At 47.9% G+C, this 16,948-nt stretch overlaps 1 protein-coding gene across 2 annotated transcripts in view; it reads right to left on the bottom strand.

Annotated features, from left to right (window-relative positions):
- Positions 1–16,061, bottom strand: part of IREB2 (iron responsive element binding protein 2) — a 40,909-nt gene extending 24,848 nt beyond the window's left edge. The window contains exons 1-2 of one of the 2 annotated variants that reach the window (XM_035024313.1): positions 15,973–16,061; positions 311–476 (exon numbers count right to left, since the gene is read on the bottom strand). In XM_035024313.1, coding sequence (XP_034880204.1) covers positions 311–411 — 101 coding nt within the window. In that variant the 5' untranslated portion in view covers positions 412–476; positions 15,973–16,061. Of the gene's footprint in view, positions 1–310; positions 477–908; positions 1,217–15,972 lie in introns of those variants that run through there. The other variant, XM_035024312.1, reaches the window with a different exon arrangement.
- Between the last annotated feature and the right edge of the window lie 887 nt (positions 16,062–16,948).

The following is a 16,948-nucleotide window of genomic DNA, read 5'->3' as shown; positions in this document are numbered from 1 at the left end:
GGGAAAGAGAGGAGTCGGGCATTTCCTATGACGGGGAGACATGGAGAGGGACAGGTATGGCAGCTGGGCAATAAGGCTTTGCATGTCTAAGTCTGAGAAGCCCACTCACCAACTGGGGACGACAAGCAGGCAGAGTTCCGCAAAAGCAGGTTTTCAATAAACAGTGCAAGAAACAAGCACCTCATTTTTAATGAACTGCTTTACTTTAGAAAGGACAATTCTTTAAATTTATAAACTAATCTTCAGAATTAAAAACAGAGCCAACCATCAGGGAGTCTGAATGTTAAGAAGGAAATGCTCGATCACTCACGTAAAATCTTGAAGAAGAACACGGGCAGGGAAAAAGGGCACTTCAACATTGCTTTGTTTGGTTTTCCAGTCTAAAATGTTCATGACATCTTCCTTTTTCATTAAAAAGCCATCACAGTTCCGCACAGCAGCTTCCAACAGGACCCGTATTGAGTAAGGCAGAACATCTGAGTCAGAGACAATATTACTATTAATAAGGCCACAGTCTTAACTACATACTATAGAAATCACAAGAGCAAAAAGTTAGATAAAGACAAGGATGCACTGTTTTCTCAGTCTCCGTAAACATGGAGGAAACACCGTTTACGTTAATATCAGGCTTACTATAAATCTGACTTTCCCATATGTCAGCCAAGGTGCTGAAAAAGCAGAGATTAAACACTCTTGAAAGAGCTGCACATTTCTGAAATGGGCACGAGACTGACCAATACTTAACATTCAGGGAAGACACAGAAAATGAGAATAAAATATAATAATGAAAACATCCCTAAACTGTACAGAAGTCTGTAATAAATTTTAAAGATTTCCATCAAAAGTGGTTAGTTTAAAACAGGGTGCTTACATGAGTCAAATTCACTTCATGCTAACTTGTCACTCACCCTAGAGTCCTCGTTTAAGTGTATCACAGAGACACAGACTCCAACACCGTAAAATTTTCAATCATACTCAAGTCTCACACCAGATTTAAGACTGAGTCAGTGTGACTCCCGGCAGCCCACACAGCGGACCACTATGCAGCTGTCTAAAGGGATGAAGACGTCTGCATGTCGATAAGGAGTGATCTCCAGAACATACCATTCCGAGAAAACGCAGTGCAAAACAATGCTTACAGCACCCTACCATTTCAGTAAGAAAAGACATTAAAAAGGGTGTAAGAATACAAATTACTGCATAACAAATATAAAATTTTAAAGTATAGATTAAATATGTACTTTAAAATATTACTAAATATTTTTAAAATATAAAAATATATTAAATAAAAATAACATATACTTCCCCCCACCCCAAGAAAGAACAATGAAAGGACAAACTGAAGAGTTAGTATCTATTACCACACATTTTGGCTGTATCTCCCTGGCAGGATGTGTATAAAGGACAAGAAGATCCACAAAGAAAACAAAGTACGTTCAGGTTTTGGTACAGAGAGCGCAGCGTGAAGTTGTCCCCTATGTGACGAGAGGAGGCCAAAAGCACTTGTGTTACTGTGGCTGGAAACCAGGATTTTTAAGAGTAATGAAACAGAAGTATAAAATCAGAGTAGCTAACTTAAAAAACAAAAACAAAAACTTCCATTTCAATTGGAATCGTAAGTACAAACTCATAGTTTATTTCTCTCTTTCTAAACAGTAAGTGTTTCCAGCTCTGTTGAGTGAAAATGCCCCAATGACAACCCACCAGTAAGGCCCCCTGGCCTCTCGGCCCACTCTTAGCTAACTACTATTTTCCCACTAGGAGGTGAGCACCCGCGTTCCCCCCAGAGTTCCTCCCACGTCTGGGAAAGGGTGGAAATAGGCCCAGAACATCCTGTGTCAGAAGCTGCAGGGAACGCTGGTGGGTCAGTGTGAGCATCCAATTCACTGACATGCATCAAACACAGAAACAGCCTTTAGTTCATAAGGACTCTTTAAAAAACCCTTCATCGACGGCCATGCAAGTTCCTAGAGCAACTCATGACCCTGAAAACTCACACCGGGGGGAAACGATCAATCATCGATCTCGTCCTTCCTCATTCAAGAAACCAAATAGCCAAGAGCAAGCTCCTCACAGAGGAGTGGAAGCTAGTAACACAGAAAGGGAGGGTGTCATTCGCAGCATCTCCCACGTGCAGCCCCTGGACAGCGCTGGAATATTCGGTGAGACGTGGTCACAGAACTCAGAACGGATGGAGCCCGCGGGCACCAATGACAACCATCAGCATCTCCAAATGCGAGACAGGACAGACGCTGTCTGCTCTGAGGAAAGAAAGATCCAAGCCCCACCACCAGGGTTCTCGCAAACGTCCGCACATCCAGACAGCCAACCCCACCTCCCACCGACAGCAAACAGGGGCAGCGTGGGAGGAAGGGGACCCCGCGAAGGAGCACGGACCAACACACATGGCTGCCCCCACACCCAAATGGCACGGAACATGGAGACAGGGCGAGCCTGACAGACCGCCAGTGACTTACAAGGTGCAGCAACCAAGTGCTCTCTGTGCGAACCTGCTTGAGACACGGGAAATCTGAATATGGACCGGGTTCTAGACCGTAGGAAGGAATTACTGTAATTTCATTAGGTATAATAAAGGCACTGAGAGTGTTATTTTGGAAAGTCCTTTCACACGTCAGTGATGTATGCGAAAGTGTATTTATAGGTTACAGAGATGGTGAAATATTTTATTTTATTTTAAAGATTTTATTTATTTATCTGACAGAGAGAGAAAGAGATCACAAGCAGGCAGATGGGCAGGCGGAGGCAGCGAGAGAGGGAGAAGCAGGCTTCCCGCAGAGCAGGGAGCCCGATGCGGGACTCGATCCCAGGTCCCTGGGACCATGACCTGAGCTGAAGGCAGACGCCCACGGACAGTACCCCTGGCAATGGTGAAGTATTTTAAACAAAAGGTCAGCAAATGTTGATAACTGGCTGACAAATACAAAGTGGGTGATGATTTTGTCCCTACTTTTAGGATTGAAATTTTAACTCACCCAAGTTAAAGATGAATGAAGTCGTAAGTGTGGAGACAAAGGACTACATAACCAGAAACGCTGGACTGAAGGCCTGTATTTGCCATTTACTACAGGTCTGACCTTGAGAGATGGACTCAAGCTGATTCTTGTTCTTGCCTAAAACAGGTGCACCAGCCACCTAACGGGAGTGAGTAGCCAATACTCATAAAACCCACAAACACGTATGAGTTTTCATCCTACCTCAATGAGAAACACAACGAAGTCCTCCAAAGCAAGGGGAACTGCAGGAGAGAGATTTTCTGATGGAACACTTGGAAATATTGAGGAGGAAAACATCACAGAAGCAAATACACAGACCAGTTTTCTATGTGGTTAACTGTCCTGGAAAAACAATGTCAGGAATACTTTTTGTTTAAAGATCTTCACAGAAAGCATTTACTCAGATTTCTAAAAAAATATGGCAAACTCCAGCAATTATGCCCATTCGCTTTTGAGACCCACTAAGAGGATAGTAAAGAAATAAAGTCATAAACCCACAGGAACAAAGAGAAGCACAACTCAAAAGATTCTGGCCAACAGTGCATGGATGACCGTGCCCACACGGAAGAGAGGCAACCAAAGGCGACGACTGGGACGCAGGACAGCCTGGGCTTCTCGAGGGCTGGGTGAGGGGCTAAGAGGCCACGGAACAAGGGCTTCGAAACTCCAAGGGAAAATCATTTCCAGCCCTGAGAGCTCTGTCCACGGGCAGCCGCGCGTCAATCATGCAAGGCCTCCAACACTGCACTTCCCGGGACGGACGCTACGGGAGGGAAGTGGAGAGCAGAACAGCATGCAGGCTGGGACCCAGTGGGGTGCCCCGTGTGGCAGGGGAGGAAGTCCAGGTGGGACGCTGCCAACAGAAGAGGGAAAAATGAACTGCCAGACTACCTGATTCTACCGGGAGGAGTTAATTCTTCTAGAGAATTTGGAGAGGAATTACTGATAAAGACACAGCAAACTTAGCAAACAGAAAAAAACAATCATTACTTCCAGGAAAAAACACAAAGCTGTAAGAGAAACAAGATGCAATCATTTACTACACGGACTGGCTGGGAACATTTACAGCCATCAAAATATGAACACGGAATGCTGGCTTGATAACTAAGAAGAGGTACCTGGGATATATGCAGAAAATTGCCAACCTCTTATTTTCTAGAGTAGAAAGTTAGAAGTCTATAACTGAAAATCAAAAAACAGGTGTATAAGCAAGGCTATTTAGTAACACAGAGGAAAGTACCGTAAGGAACAGCCAAGAGTATTAGAAATGGTATTCTCTGCAGAGTAGAAATCAGGGTAGGGCAAGGGGCTACTGTTTTGGTTATTACCTTAGTGGTCTTACTGGGTTTTTAATTCTAAGACTTGAAAATTCAGTATTAAATTTAAAAGCAACTATCAAATAAGCACGCTCTAAGAACAAAATGTCACTGTTAACTGGACAGTTTGTCGTTAAGAAGCACTAACTTGTTGGGCGCCTGGGTGGCTCAGTCGGTTGGGCGACTGCCTTCGGCTCAGGTCATGATCCTGGAGTCCCGGGATCGAGTCCCGCATCGGGCTCCCTGCTCGGCAGGGGGTCTGCTTCTCCCTCTGACCCTCCCCCCTCTCCCCTCTCATGTGCTTTCTCTCATTCTCTCTCTCTCTCAAATAAATAAATAAAATCTTTAAAAAAAAAAAAAAGAAGCACTAACTTGCAAATGTGCCTAGGCACTCCCAGCGTAACTCCCAGCGGCCCGCTACAGGGAGCGATGCAGACGCACACCAGCCGTCCCTCAAACGTTCTGTGCTCGCTGGCCTCCAGACATCACTATCACCTTCCCCTCCTGGCATTCATCACGCCACCTTCCACACGGTTGTTGTGTGGCCAACAGAGCACATGGCAGAGGCGACAGCACAGGGCCTCAAAGGCCATGGTGTGAAGTCTCCCAGCACCAGCCTCCCTCTCTTGGACCACTCACTCTGGGGCAAGCCAACAGCGCGTCACGGGGACACTCAGGTGGGACACCACCAGGGCCTGTGTGCCAACGGAGCGTGGGGCTCCCTGCTCAGTGGGGGGGGGGGGGGGCTGCCTCTCCCTCTGCCTCTCCCCCCTGCTTGTGAGCACGCACTCGCCCGCTCTCTCTCCCTGCGGGGCTCGATCCCAGGACGCTGGGATCACAACCTCGGAGCCAAGGCGCCCGTCTTCCTCAACTATTCTAATGATAACACCTGCAGTTACTTATTTAGGACCTGCTGGCGAGTCATGTCGAGGTGCTCCCCCTACAACGGTATTTAACCCCTGAGGTGACTCCAGAGGCAGACATCCCAGAGCCATAAGCAGAGAGGGCAGGCTAGCAGACGCTCTAGTGTTCCCTATCCCCAGCACAGAATGGGCCCTCCTTGCTCCTTCTTCCCTGTTCGGCTACCCCACCTCCACGCACACTCTCCTGCTCCAACCAAACCACCATACAAGTCCGCACACCTGTCTGACCCCCACAGCCCCGGACGCCACCTTCTCCTCTCCCCCAGCACCGCCCGTCCGCCTGCTCCCTCACTTCCACCATTTAGGTTCCCCAAGCCTGCACTCCCCCCGTTCTTTCATTCTCAGTCCATCAGAACACCCACCTGCGTCAGGCGGTGAACCCGTCACTTTCCTGCTTAAAAACTTTGTTTTAAAAATAACGCTATCACGTGTATTTTGCTCCTCATGAAAGTCTCCCTCCCCAGGCTGTACTATCCACACCACGAATCCGCCGGGTCCCTCCCGCTCACCTGCAATCAGCCCCTCCCTGCCCTCTCCCACCCGGGAAACCACTCGGCTACCGGGTCTCGACAGCTCTGTCGCCTCTGGCTTATTTTGTGCAAATGCAGTCACACAGTAAGGTCCCTCCCTCACTGCGTCTGGCTGCTTTCATGCTGCGGTCTGTATCCGGACTCAAGCCCCGCTCCTGCTGAAGAATATTCCACGGTGCAGACCTACCATATTCTGCCCATCCACTCACCCACTGAAGGAGTAATGCTGTTCAGATCACTCATCTGCAGATCTTTGTGTGGATAAGTGTTTTTATTTCTCTTGGGTAGATTTCTCAGAATGGAATTGCTGGGTCATATGGTAAATTTGTATTTAAAGTTTTAATAAACTGCCAGTTTTCCAAAGTGGCTGCACAATTCTACATCCCCCTCAGCAAAGAATGAAGGTTCTTAGTCTATTTTCTATGTACTACCCATTCTCGTGGGTGTGAAAGAGTTCACTGGGGTTTTAATGGTGGTGACGTGTGGAGGAGGAAGAAAAAGAAACCCACAACAACCAGAGACCCTGGGGCCAGTACGAACCCATGACCGCGGCGTCCCCTGGAGCCTCACCATACCTGCACCTGCTCTCCTTCACACCCCATGTCCGCTTTCCTCCTGCGAGACCCAGCCCTACCTCCTCCCTCCACCTCCTCCGGCTGCACCCACGCGCCCAGACACCCTGGAGCTACTCCTTCCCCATCTGAGAAGGCAGCCGTGGACCTACTAAGTGCCCGCCTCTCGGGAGGGGCTCTGCATCCCACTCCTGCTGGCACACTGCAGAACCCTGAGTCATCCATCATCCCCTCTCCCACGTCTGCAATGCAGCCCGCACCGGACTCTTCCCATTCAACAGCCTCTAGCCCCAGGGTAGCGCACGCGGCCGCCGCGGGCTTCTTTCTTCAAACTCTCAACAAGGTTTTTTGAGAATCACTATATTCCCGACGTCCGTTTTTCTATACTTCCATTCACTGTTTCCACACTAATCTGACTTCTATCCTCGAACACCAAAGAAACAACGCCCCTCAGCAATATTCAGGACAGCTGATCATTCCGTCCCTCGCCAAACTCTTTCCTCCCAGCTCACCCCCCCACTTCTAACGGGCTGCAGGAAGACCGTGTCCCCATCTCCCCCCTCCCAGTTCAGCATGACTTGCAAGCACGGGCAGTAACTGCCTTTGTTCCAGGGCATTCTTCAAACGAAGTTAATACAGTGAATGGCCTTGAAGATACAGACAGCGTCTCCTTCTGGAGCAAGAGGCAGGCATGCCTACTGTCCATTAGGAAAGATCTGGGTCCCCTAAGTCCGAGCTCCTTTCCTGTAACACAACCACTGTGCGTGCTACACGTGTTACCTGGCCCTCTTCAAAATCACCGGCAGGAACGGGGGCCTGGGAAACCAATAGAAATGCTCGTACTGGGCGCCTGGGTGGCTCAGTCGGTTGGGCGACTGCCTTCCGCTCAGGTCATGATCCCGGAGTCCCTGGATCGAGTCCCGCATCGGGCTCCCTGCTCGGCAGTGAGTCTGCTTAGTCCTCTGACCCTCCCCCTTCTCATGCTCTCTCTCTCTTAAATAAATAAAATCTTTGGGGCGCCTGGGTGGCTCAGTCGGTTGAGCAGCTGCCTTCGGCTCAGGTCATGATCCTGGAGTCCCGGGATCGAGTCCCGCGTCGGGCTCCCTGCTCGGCAGGGAGTCTGCTTCTCCCTCTGACCCTCCCCCCTCTCATGTGCTCTCTCTCATTCTCTCTCTCTCAAATAAATAAAATCATGGGGCGCCTGGGTGGCTCAGTTGGTTAAGCGACTGCCTTCGGCTCAGGTCATGATCCTGGAGTCCCGGGATCGAGTCCCGCATCGGGCTCCCTGCTCGGCAGGGAGTCTGCTTCTCCCTCTGACCTTCCCCCCTCTCGTGCTCTCTCTCTCTATCTCATTCTCTCTCTCAAATACATAAATAAATAAAATCTTTAAAAAAAAAAAAAGAAAGAAATGCTCGTACTGCTTTGCTGTGGATAATAAACCATCCACTGTCTCTGATTTAAGAGTCTCGTGTCTTCTGCCCGTATCTATGAAACTATGTCAGACTAACTTGTTAACTTGCAAGGAGAGGAAAATTCTAGATCCTTTACAGTCCTTAATACTTTCTGGCAGCCCTGTTTTGGTTTCCTGGCCAGCCTCTACTCCTTCGCCTAATCTTTATTTTTTATTGTTTTTTAAGTAAGCTCTATGTCCAATGTGGGGCTTGAACTCACAACCCTGAGATCAAGAGTCACACGCTCTACCGACTGAGCCAGCCAGGCCTCCTCCCCACAGTACTCTGCCTGATCCTTAAACGTCAGAGTTCCTGAGAGTTCACATCCAGCTCACTTCTCTTCTCACCATGCTGTGCCCCCTCAGAAGTCTTCATCATTCCTGTGGCCTCAACACCAAGGATCTCAAAACCCTCCTCTGCAGTCTGGGTCTTCTTCTGAGCTCCAGAACATGGGCCTGATCACCTCATGAACACCTCCACCTGAAAACTGGTGTTTCCAAACTCGCCAGTACCTAAGCCGATCCCTGCGACATCCCCTCGCCCACTCCAGGTCACTGCGTCCCCCGGTGTCCCCCAGCTCAGTAAACAGCACCGGCGCCCACCCAGAGGTGTACACCCTCACAACGAGGCAGCATCCTTGACACCTCGCACACATCTTCTGAACTTGTCTACTTCTGTCGCCACCCCCAGATCTCGCCCAAACCAAGTCCTTTCTCACGCAGATCTTCTGGCTTGCCTTCCACCTCCAGTGGTCCCTGGACTCCGGAGGCCCCTAAAATTCTTTCAGGAACCTGCAAGGTCCACTCAGACATGATCTGTTTTGTCACCACTGGGACACAATGGTGGGCGACCCACTGGTGTCGCAGCAGAGCTCAAGGCAGCGGTACCGAACGGTCCTCGTTCTCATCGCACTGTTCATCTTCACAACCGATACCAGCTTCACTTGAGAATGTCCTTGATGAAGCAGAAAAATCGTTCGTTTTATTCCATCTCAACTGCTGAGATCAAATCTTAATATTCCATGTGACAACATGGACAGTACGTATACAGCATTTCTGCTCAAAACAAGTATGATTGCTTGGGGAAAACACTTGGGTGGTGGTTTGAACTGCAAGCTCAATTAGCCACTTCTTCCAGAGAACACCATTTCCACTGGAAAGAACTGACAGACTACAGTTGCTCAAACGTAGGTATTTGGCAGATGTTTGCTCAAAAACGAAGTAAGCCCGTCTGTTCATGACCTAGTCCCATTATCGTCTGCTCGCTACATTCGCTGAAGGCCTTTGAGAAATAAAGGTTCATGAAGTTATTCAGATCTTCCAATGTGGACACCCTTCATGACACGACACATAAAAACTACCACGACAGCCCACCCAACATGGGAACCACCCTGCACGTAGCTAGCTGCACACTCAGACGGACTTCCGCCGGTGCTGGAACGTGGACCAAGACACTCCTGCGCAGAAGGCCCTCTGTCCTGCCACCTTCTGGACTTCCTCTGCAAACCCCCGCACGGCCCGGGCACTCGGAAGGGCAACTGCCCGGCACCTCAATCTCAAGGCACCTGTTCTCTCAGTTGGGGCCACACCAGCTTCCTCAACTCCAGGGGGTACCTCCCGCCTGCCCAGCAACCCCAGGCCAGCTCCAGCACAGCCACACAGCAAACCTCTTGCTATCTAGTGGGGTGAACCACACCTTCTCCAATGCGGTCTGCACCCCTTTCAAGCTGGTCCCTCCTTGGAACACCGTGTTCTCTCTCCATCAGCCCTACAGTACCATATGGTTTCCTTCTATCTTACAACTACTATTTTATCTCAGTTAATAATGATTTGTATTAAACTCCCCCATTCTGTCTCCTGATTGGACTGAGACTGCCGTAACATAACAAAGCACTGTACTTAACACAGTTTCCACTTGCATGCTCATTACTAAACCATGTGCTTTCTTGAGCACAAAGATGCTATCCCAGCCATCCCGCATTTGCCAGAAACATGTGAGTACCCAAAAAATGTTAGCTGAACGAATTAAACAGTGTTGTTGAGAGATCTGTGCACCAAGCACAGAAGTAAACTGGGTAATTCTGCTTCCTCTAACCAAAAGTTTCTAGAATTCCATGAATCCAGAAAGCTAATTCTCTAAGGACAGGTAATCAAAAAGACAAGTGGGAACCAGGACAAACGGCTAACTTAACTGGGGAAGTATGATAATTTGTGTTATCACACTTCTGAAATGAACTGATTAACAACTGATACCCTTTTGATCAATTACTCAGTGGAAGATCCCACAGGTGGCTCAGGCTCTGAAAAAGGATGCTGAGGTCTACTAGGTGACACGGCACACCCAGGCCTCCAGGACCAGAGAGCCTCCCATTCAAGGCTCAGCGGCTGCTACTCTGATTAGCGGTCCAGCGGATCTCCTAGTGTGGGGGTCAGACTGCCAGCCTACAGACAGACTGTGCTTGTTCTGAAGAGCTGTAACATTCTAAATTTAATCGCCAACATGGAAAAACCACAATTTTTTCATATGAAAATCCAAATTTTTGGCTTCTTGAAGTATGAGAAAATTTTACAGTACCAGCCTCCCATTTCCGCTGTAAACGAGGAGCACCTGCGCCTGCATACTGGCCACCATCCCCACCAGGATGGCCCGCTTGTTGAGGTGGCCGCCGTCTGTGGTCTCTGTAAGCACGAGCACACAACCTCCACCAACAGTCACAAGCACCAGCTTCAGAATCACAGCGTTACGTTCAAGATTCTCCCCCACCACAAAGATGGTGGACCTTGTTCAAGTGGACAACAACAGAACTTGTTACAGAACGGATGTGGGAAATACTCCACACTAGCACCTTTATTACTACCGTTATTAAGACGGGTAAGAGAATGGTATGAAGTGAGGAAAAGCACTGGTCTGAAATCAGAAGACAGGAGTCTAAGACCAAATCTCCTCATTTACAAGATAATGTGACGTCAGGCAAATTACTTAGATTTTCAGCCTCATTTTTCCCACGTGAATAAAGTGCAGATAAAATGATCTTTTCTGCCCACCACAAAGTGATGTAGTGAAGACGTACAGACCACGTAAAAGGGTTTTGTTCATTTCTCACACGTGAAAATTCCAGGTTTAGACAGGTGCAGAAATCAGCCACAGGACATAGCAATATGAACTGGTTAACAAGCGGGCCCAGAGAAACTAAGTAGGATGGAAAAATACACCAGGGGAAGGAAAGGGGAGACAGTCACAAACACTCTGGGCTTGCCTAAAGCCCCAAGGAGGGTAGCTCTGGAGTCCAGACTGAGAGACAGGGCCAGGGCAGTGGGCAAGAACCCGCTGGAGTAGCTACAGAGTGAACCCAGAAACCCTGGTCGAGGCCAGGGGCCTGGAGAAAAGATTAAGAAACTGTTCCAGAAGGTCTCATAACCCCCTCAGATCTGGCAACAGGATTAACTCTCACCCACGTCTGATCAGAGGCCAGGTTTCATTTCTGTCTCTAACTAGTACCAAGCCGGATAGGATAGATTTCCAATAAAGAACTGACCTATTTTGTTTTTTTTTAATATACATATATACATACTGCCATGAGTAGAGTCTAAGAAGGCAGAAAAAGAGAAAACTTCTTTCAGATTTTTTCCCCCACTCACTGACAAACATGGAGAAAATAAGAAAAATCGTACCTATCACTGATGAAAGTGCAGAAACACCCACTCTTCCCATTCACTCCTGGTGAGCATGTAATCCAGCAGCGGCTGCTAACCCAGCAGATGCACCCTGTGGGGCCTGTGCAAACAGCCACCCATGGAACAGGCAGTCCTCTGTGTCCCGTTACCTCCCCGGCTACCACACGGAAGCCAGAGCCAATCCTGGGCAGGGGTCAGTGGCCAACAGCCTCACGAGGGAAAATACACAAGGACAATTACATTCCTCTCCCAGGAATTTGCAGTCAGGACATAGACTGAACCAGAAAGGTGTTCAGAGCTAAGCGTGGGGCTGAGGCTGCCATTGGGGCCCCACGTGAAGTCGGCAGGCAGGAGGCTGGGCTGCAGTGCAGTAGGGGGCACAGAAAATCTGAAGCCTTGAGAGAGAAAATACAGAGCTTCCTCAACTCTGGCCCATTTTTTGGAGATACAGCCACATTTCATTGGCCTGGGAGCTCGGTATCATGACAATAAACCTTTCTTCACTTTAGGTAGCAGGTGTCTCTTGTTGGCCACCCAAAGGGCCAAATCTAGAACAGAAAACGTCAACAAAAGAGAGATAAAATCAACAGAACCTTGGACAAGTGTGGAGGGTTGGTGAGTCCATGGTTGTACCTGGAACAGTAGAATCGTATGACGTAAAAGTAATCCTTGGAAAGGTGTGCACTGTGTGTCGACTCTGCAAGCGAACTACTTCATTGCTAACCCGACACAGTCCATTCCGGAGTCCAACGCAGAGACACGATTTGAAAACAGGGACTTGGGTTCCTTCTAGCAAGGTAACTGCCCCAGCAACAGACACGTGACAAGCCCAGCCAAACTAGGCTAAAGCAAGAGGCAAAAAAGTCGGCTATGAGGACAACCAGTCTTAACTGGCTGGTAAGACAATCACAACCTCATGGCCAGCAGTGGCCACCCTGGGCGTTCCACAAACGAGGGGGCTGCAGGGACAGCTGAGTGGAGGGTAGATGTCAAACGGAAACAGGGATGAAGAGACCAGGCAGCCTTCAAGTGACAAAAGAAACAGCCCCTGGCTTAGAAATCCTGGTCCCCATGAGCACTGTGCTTTCTGCCTGCATCTTCGGATGTCTGCAAACTGCCACATCTTTCCTTGAGTTTCTGTTCCTTATGTCAAGGGTGAAGACTGAGCACACGGTATACAGTAAAAGTAGAAAAGAAGAACGTTGACAAGGGTGGAGGGAATGCTATAGAACGACAAGCTCGCATCAAAATTGAAATGTGACACAATCAGAGCAGCTGTGTGTCAACAGGGACGAGCTGGTGACAACCTCCACACTCACAGAGCTGCTCACTAAGCACCCACGCGGGCCATACCGCGCAGCCGTCAGCCGAGAAGTCGAGCATCCCCTGCTACCTGAACTCACGCTCCCTGACTCAGAAACCAAGCAGAATCAGATAGCACGGATACGAGTCTTCCAGGACCCGGAAAGATGTTCGCGAGATAGCAAGCAAGCAAGCAAAGGTTATAAACCAACACGCACCGCGTTTCTGTTCAAAGTAGCACATTTACTTAGAGTTGTACCTACACATCAACAATGAGACTGTTTCTGCACTGCGTGATTCTCAACCCCAATCTGACTTCTTATGAACGATAAAAACACTCCTAAAAACAGACTTTTTCAGAGGCTGCAAGTTAGGATTTGGAAAACCCAGCCTTGGCTTCACTGCAGGTCAGGGAGGCAGACGGATGGCTGGGCTGAGCTGAAGGACAGCAGCGGCCCCGCTGCTCAGGGACAGCTAGTCCCCACAACAGGCTTCACGACAGCCAGCCCTCCCACGTCCTGCCCTCCACACCTTCCCTTCCGCCCGTACGAGGCCTGCCCTGCCCCTAACTCCCTGAGCACGGACTGTCCTCTGTGAGCCCTCTGCTCACCAGCAGCTCAAGTCCTTGCTCCTTCAGAAAGCAGCCTCTGACTCTCTGGGAGCAGTGATTTCTCCCCCTCGGAAACGGGTCTATTTTCACGGTAACAGTTACTCGACATCTATCTCCATCATCGCCGTCAGTGTGCTCGAGGGCCACACGGGCAGCTCCGGATCCCTAAAAAGGCGATTTGCTGTAAGTGAAGTTATACAAGACCAAAATGGAATCGATGTGCACAATGTGTCCACTTCTATAAATTTCCTGTGAGTGTAAGCCTGGGAAGCAAAAAGATAAAATGGCAGTAAAAGAGCAGAAATCAAATGATTTGTGCTGTGCCCCATGGAAACACAGACTGAGGAAGGGGAGGTATGCAGGGAAGGAGGAATCCAGGCTGGCTCTCCCTGCGCTGTCCCCCATAAACGCCGGAAGGCTACTCCCTCTGTCCTCCGGCCTCCTGGAGGGGGAGAGCGGCCAGGGACATTCTGGCCAAGGAGATGCAGGCCCATGCGGCGGCTCTTCTCCCCGTCGCCCTTCCAGCCGGCCTAGAACACGGGCAGTGCCTGGAGGTGAAGCAGCACTTGCCACCAAAAGAATGAAAGCAAAACTGAAAACGAGAAGCCTGGCTCCGGGGTCCTTGCCGACGCTGGTGCGCTACAGCCCCAGGCTGCCAAGTCTGGATTCCTGCTCGTGAGAAAGATGAACCTCCGTTCGTTGAAGTCCTTGTACAGAAGGGTTTCAGGTCCCCGCGCTGCAGGCATTCCTGACAGGCGAGCAGGGGGCTGACGGGAGTCCACCCCGCCTTTCCTCCCCAGGACAGGAGAGGACGGAGCACACTCCCCTCCACTAGCAGGGAGCTCACCACAGCTGGCTCTCAGGCCGGCCGGCACTGGCCCGAACCCCAGCGACTGCCTAAGCAACGCCCCTGAGCACAGATCCACAGGGCCACTCAGTCTGGGCTCTGCAAAAGGGCACACACACGTTCTGTTCTGATGATAAACAAGCAAAACAACCTGCTACTCAAGTTACTCCTAAGTCATTTCTTCCTTCAAATTTTATTCCCTCAAGTAATTACTAAGAAATTGCTCTAGTAATTATTAATAAGCCTTTCATAATAACCACTCCATGAATAAAACAGGGCTTTAATCCCATGGAAATAAAAACCAAATTTGTTTTGAAAGCATTTATATTTACAGGTATGTTATTACTGTATTTATCATGGTTATAAAAACCTGGATACTCTGGAACTCAGTTACCTCTAGATGCCCATGAAAACTTATTTTCCAGAGAAAATTTAGCTTTTACATCATGAACCATTCTCTTTCAATGCATTTTAATTATTTTTGAAAGTCTTCTACTAATTTTCCCCATTTCGGAAATATAGGCCATCTTCAAGTGGGCATATTTCCACAAATCATCACGGAAAGAACTTAGGCTCAATTTTTAAAATATCCTCACATGTGTTATTATTTATTAAGCTATAAAATACGGGTTAAGAATCTTCCAGGCCAGAATCACTAGATATTAGAAGTAAAGTGAAATAAAAAATCTTTATGTATAAGCAATTTAGATGTTCCCTTTTCAAAACTAATGCGAACTCATCATTGGTGAAAGGATAAAATAAATGTGAATAAAGACACATGGCACTTAAGAAAACCACCAGCCTCTCTCAATACAAATAATGGCACCTAAACATGGAAGGTAAAGAAAACTGCTCTCGTTTTGGTGAACCTCTTATTTTTAAAGACAACCTAATTCTAAGACAGGTTTCTTCTCCAAAACACTGAAATTTTCTCACGATATATAAGAAAAACTGCTAGTGGCAGCCTACAATATTTAAATACATCAAAATCTGCAGAAAAATAACAAAAGCAATCTTCTTAATTAAATTAAACAGTACAAGAAAAGATTAAAAGCTCTCTCTAAAATGCACTGCAAGAGCTTTGGCATTTATCTTTCCCACTAGTCTTCCCAGAAAATCCACACAAACAAAAACCACTCTTCCAAACAGGTCTTTCCTTCATTGGCTGGTTCAGGTGCTCCACTGTCAAAGTCAAAACTTCCATCAGTTCCCTAGGGTTGAGCCAAGTTCTCGCTTCTGAGATCTCAGTGAAAGGTCTGGCCCCAATCAGGCACCTGCAAAGGTCTGCTGAAAGTGTTGGCACACAGGCCCGGCTAAACCATGCCCAGTCCTGGAGCACCACTCAAATCAGGGGGCCCGCTGACGATTCCTATTCAGGTATGACAGGTAAAGAATCGTGGGCGCTGTTCACTCGAAAAATTAAAGCATGCATATAATAGGTGTAGAATATCACCAGTCAGGCTTTTTTGTTGTTTTTAAATTGCAGTAGTTTCTCCACAGGAAAAAAATTATTCTTAAATTAACTCACATTTGTAAATGAGAAGTTAAGGTATGGACTTGCATCCTCCTCAAACAAAAGCTGTCCCAAGAGGAGTTTTTAAAATGTTAGAAATTATGTGTAGGTTTGCCTGTTACAACATGGTGGGAGTAAATGATTTCTTCAGCTCAAATTAATAAATGCATTCTTATTATTACAAACTAAACAACCCCCCCCCCAATTTAAGCAACATTACCATACTTGGTGCCTCCAAGTCTAGGTACATTGAAGAACTTCTTATGCGAACTGTCATTCAATGTTTCAATAAGGTACTCAAAGGCATATCCTGAAAAAAAAAATTATACTTTCATTAAACACAGCTACAAAGTACCTTAATTTAATAAAACGAAAATAACTGGAAATCCACTTTGTCCAAGAGAATTTTCTGCGATGGTGCAAATGTTCTCTATTTGCGCTGTCCAGTAAGACAGCCACTGGCCACATGTGGCTACTGAGCACTTGAAATGTGGCTACAGCCTTGGAGGAACTGAATTTTAAAATTTAATTTTTATTAATTTAGATTTAAATAATCACATATGGCCAAGGTCCACTGTACTGGACAACACAGCTCACACCATGACTCTTGTCAAATAAAAACAGGTAAGATAACTAACCCCTGAAATGTGGTAACAAAGAATGATTTAAACGATGTACAGGCCTTTTGGGAAGTACTGAAGTACTGAAAAATGCTAAGTACAGACAGAACTATCTGAGAACCTGACAACTGTCAGAAGGATTGATTTTTTAAAAAATAATCCAAAGACAGATTTTTACAGAGCATTCAACAACATGGACAAAAGCAAAACCACACCAAAACACAAAACTTAGCAGGGAAGACTACTAGGTCTTAGACTGAAGGTAGAAATGAACAAAATTATCTGGGTAAATCAGCAGATTCTTGCCAAGGGAACACGTCTTTCTGGTCTTGCACGACATGAACCTGGGGGTCTCACTGGAGCGCTCCCCAGCTCCCAATGTCCGGGGTGGGGGGGAGGGGGAAGAGCCTCCAGGTCAGGTCTTTTGTGCAGACTCATCGCTGTGGGTGGGCAGGACCCTCCGTGAGGGGAGCCCCCTGAGCCCAGGGGAGAAGGAAGGAGCACAGCCGCCTCAGAGAGCACGAGTGTTCCTTCTCGTGTTGGGGGTGGGGGGACAGGGGGACAGAGGAGCAAGGG

Source organism: Mirounga leonina, unplaced genomic scaffold (assembly GCF_011800145.1).
Source record: "Mirounga leonina isolate KUSES-001 unplaced genomic scaffold, KU_Mleo_1.0 Mir_178, whole genome shotgun sequence".
NCBI classification, from domain to species: Eukaryota; Metazoa; Chordata; class Mammalia; order Carnivora; family Phocidae; genus Mirounga; species Mirounga leonina.
The sequence above is the reverse complement of the archived record's forward strand: the minus strand, read 5'-3'. Positions and strand labels throughout refer to the sequence as shown.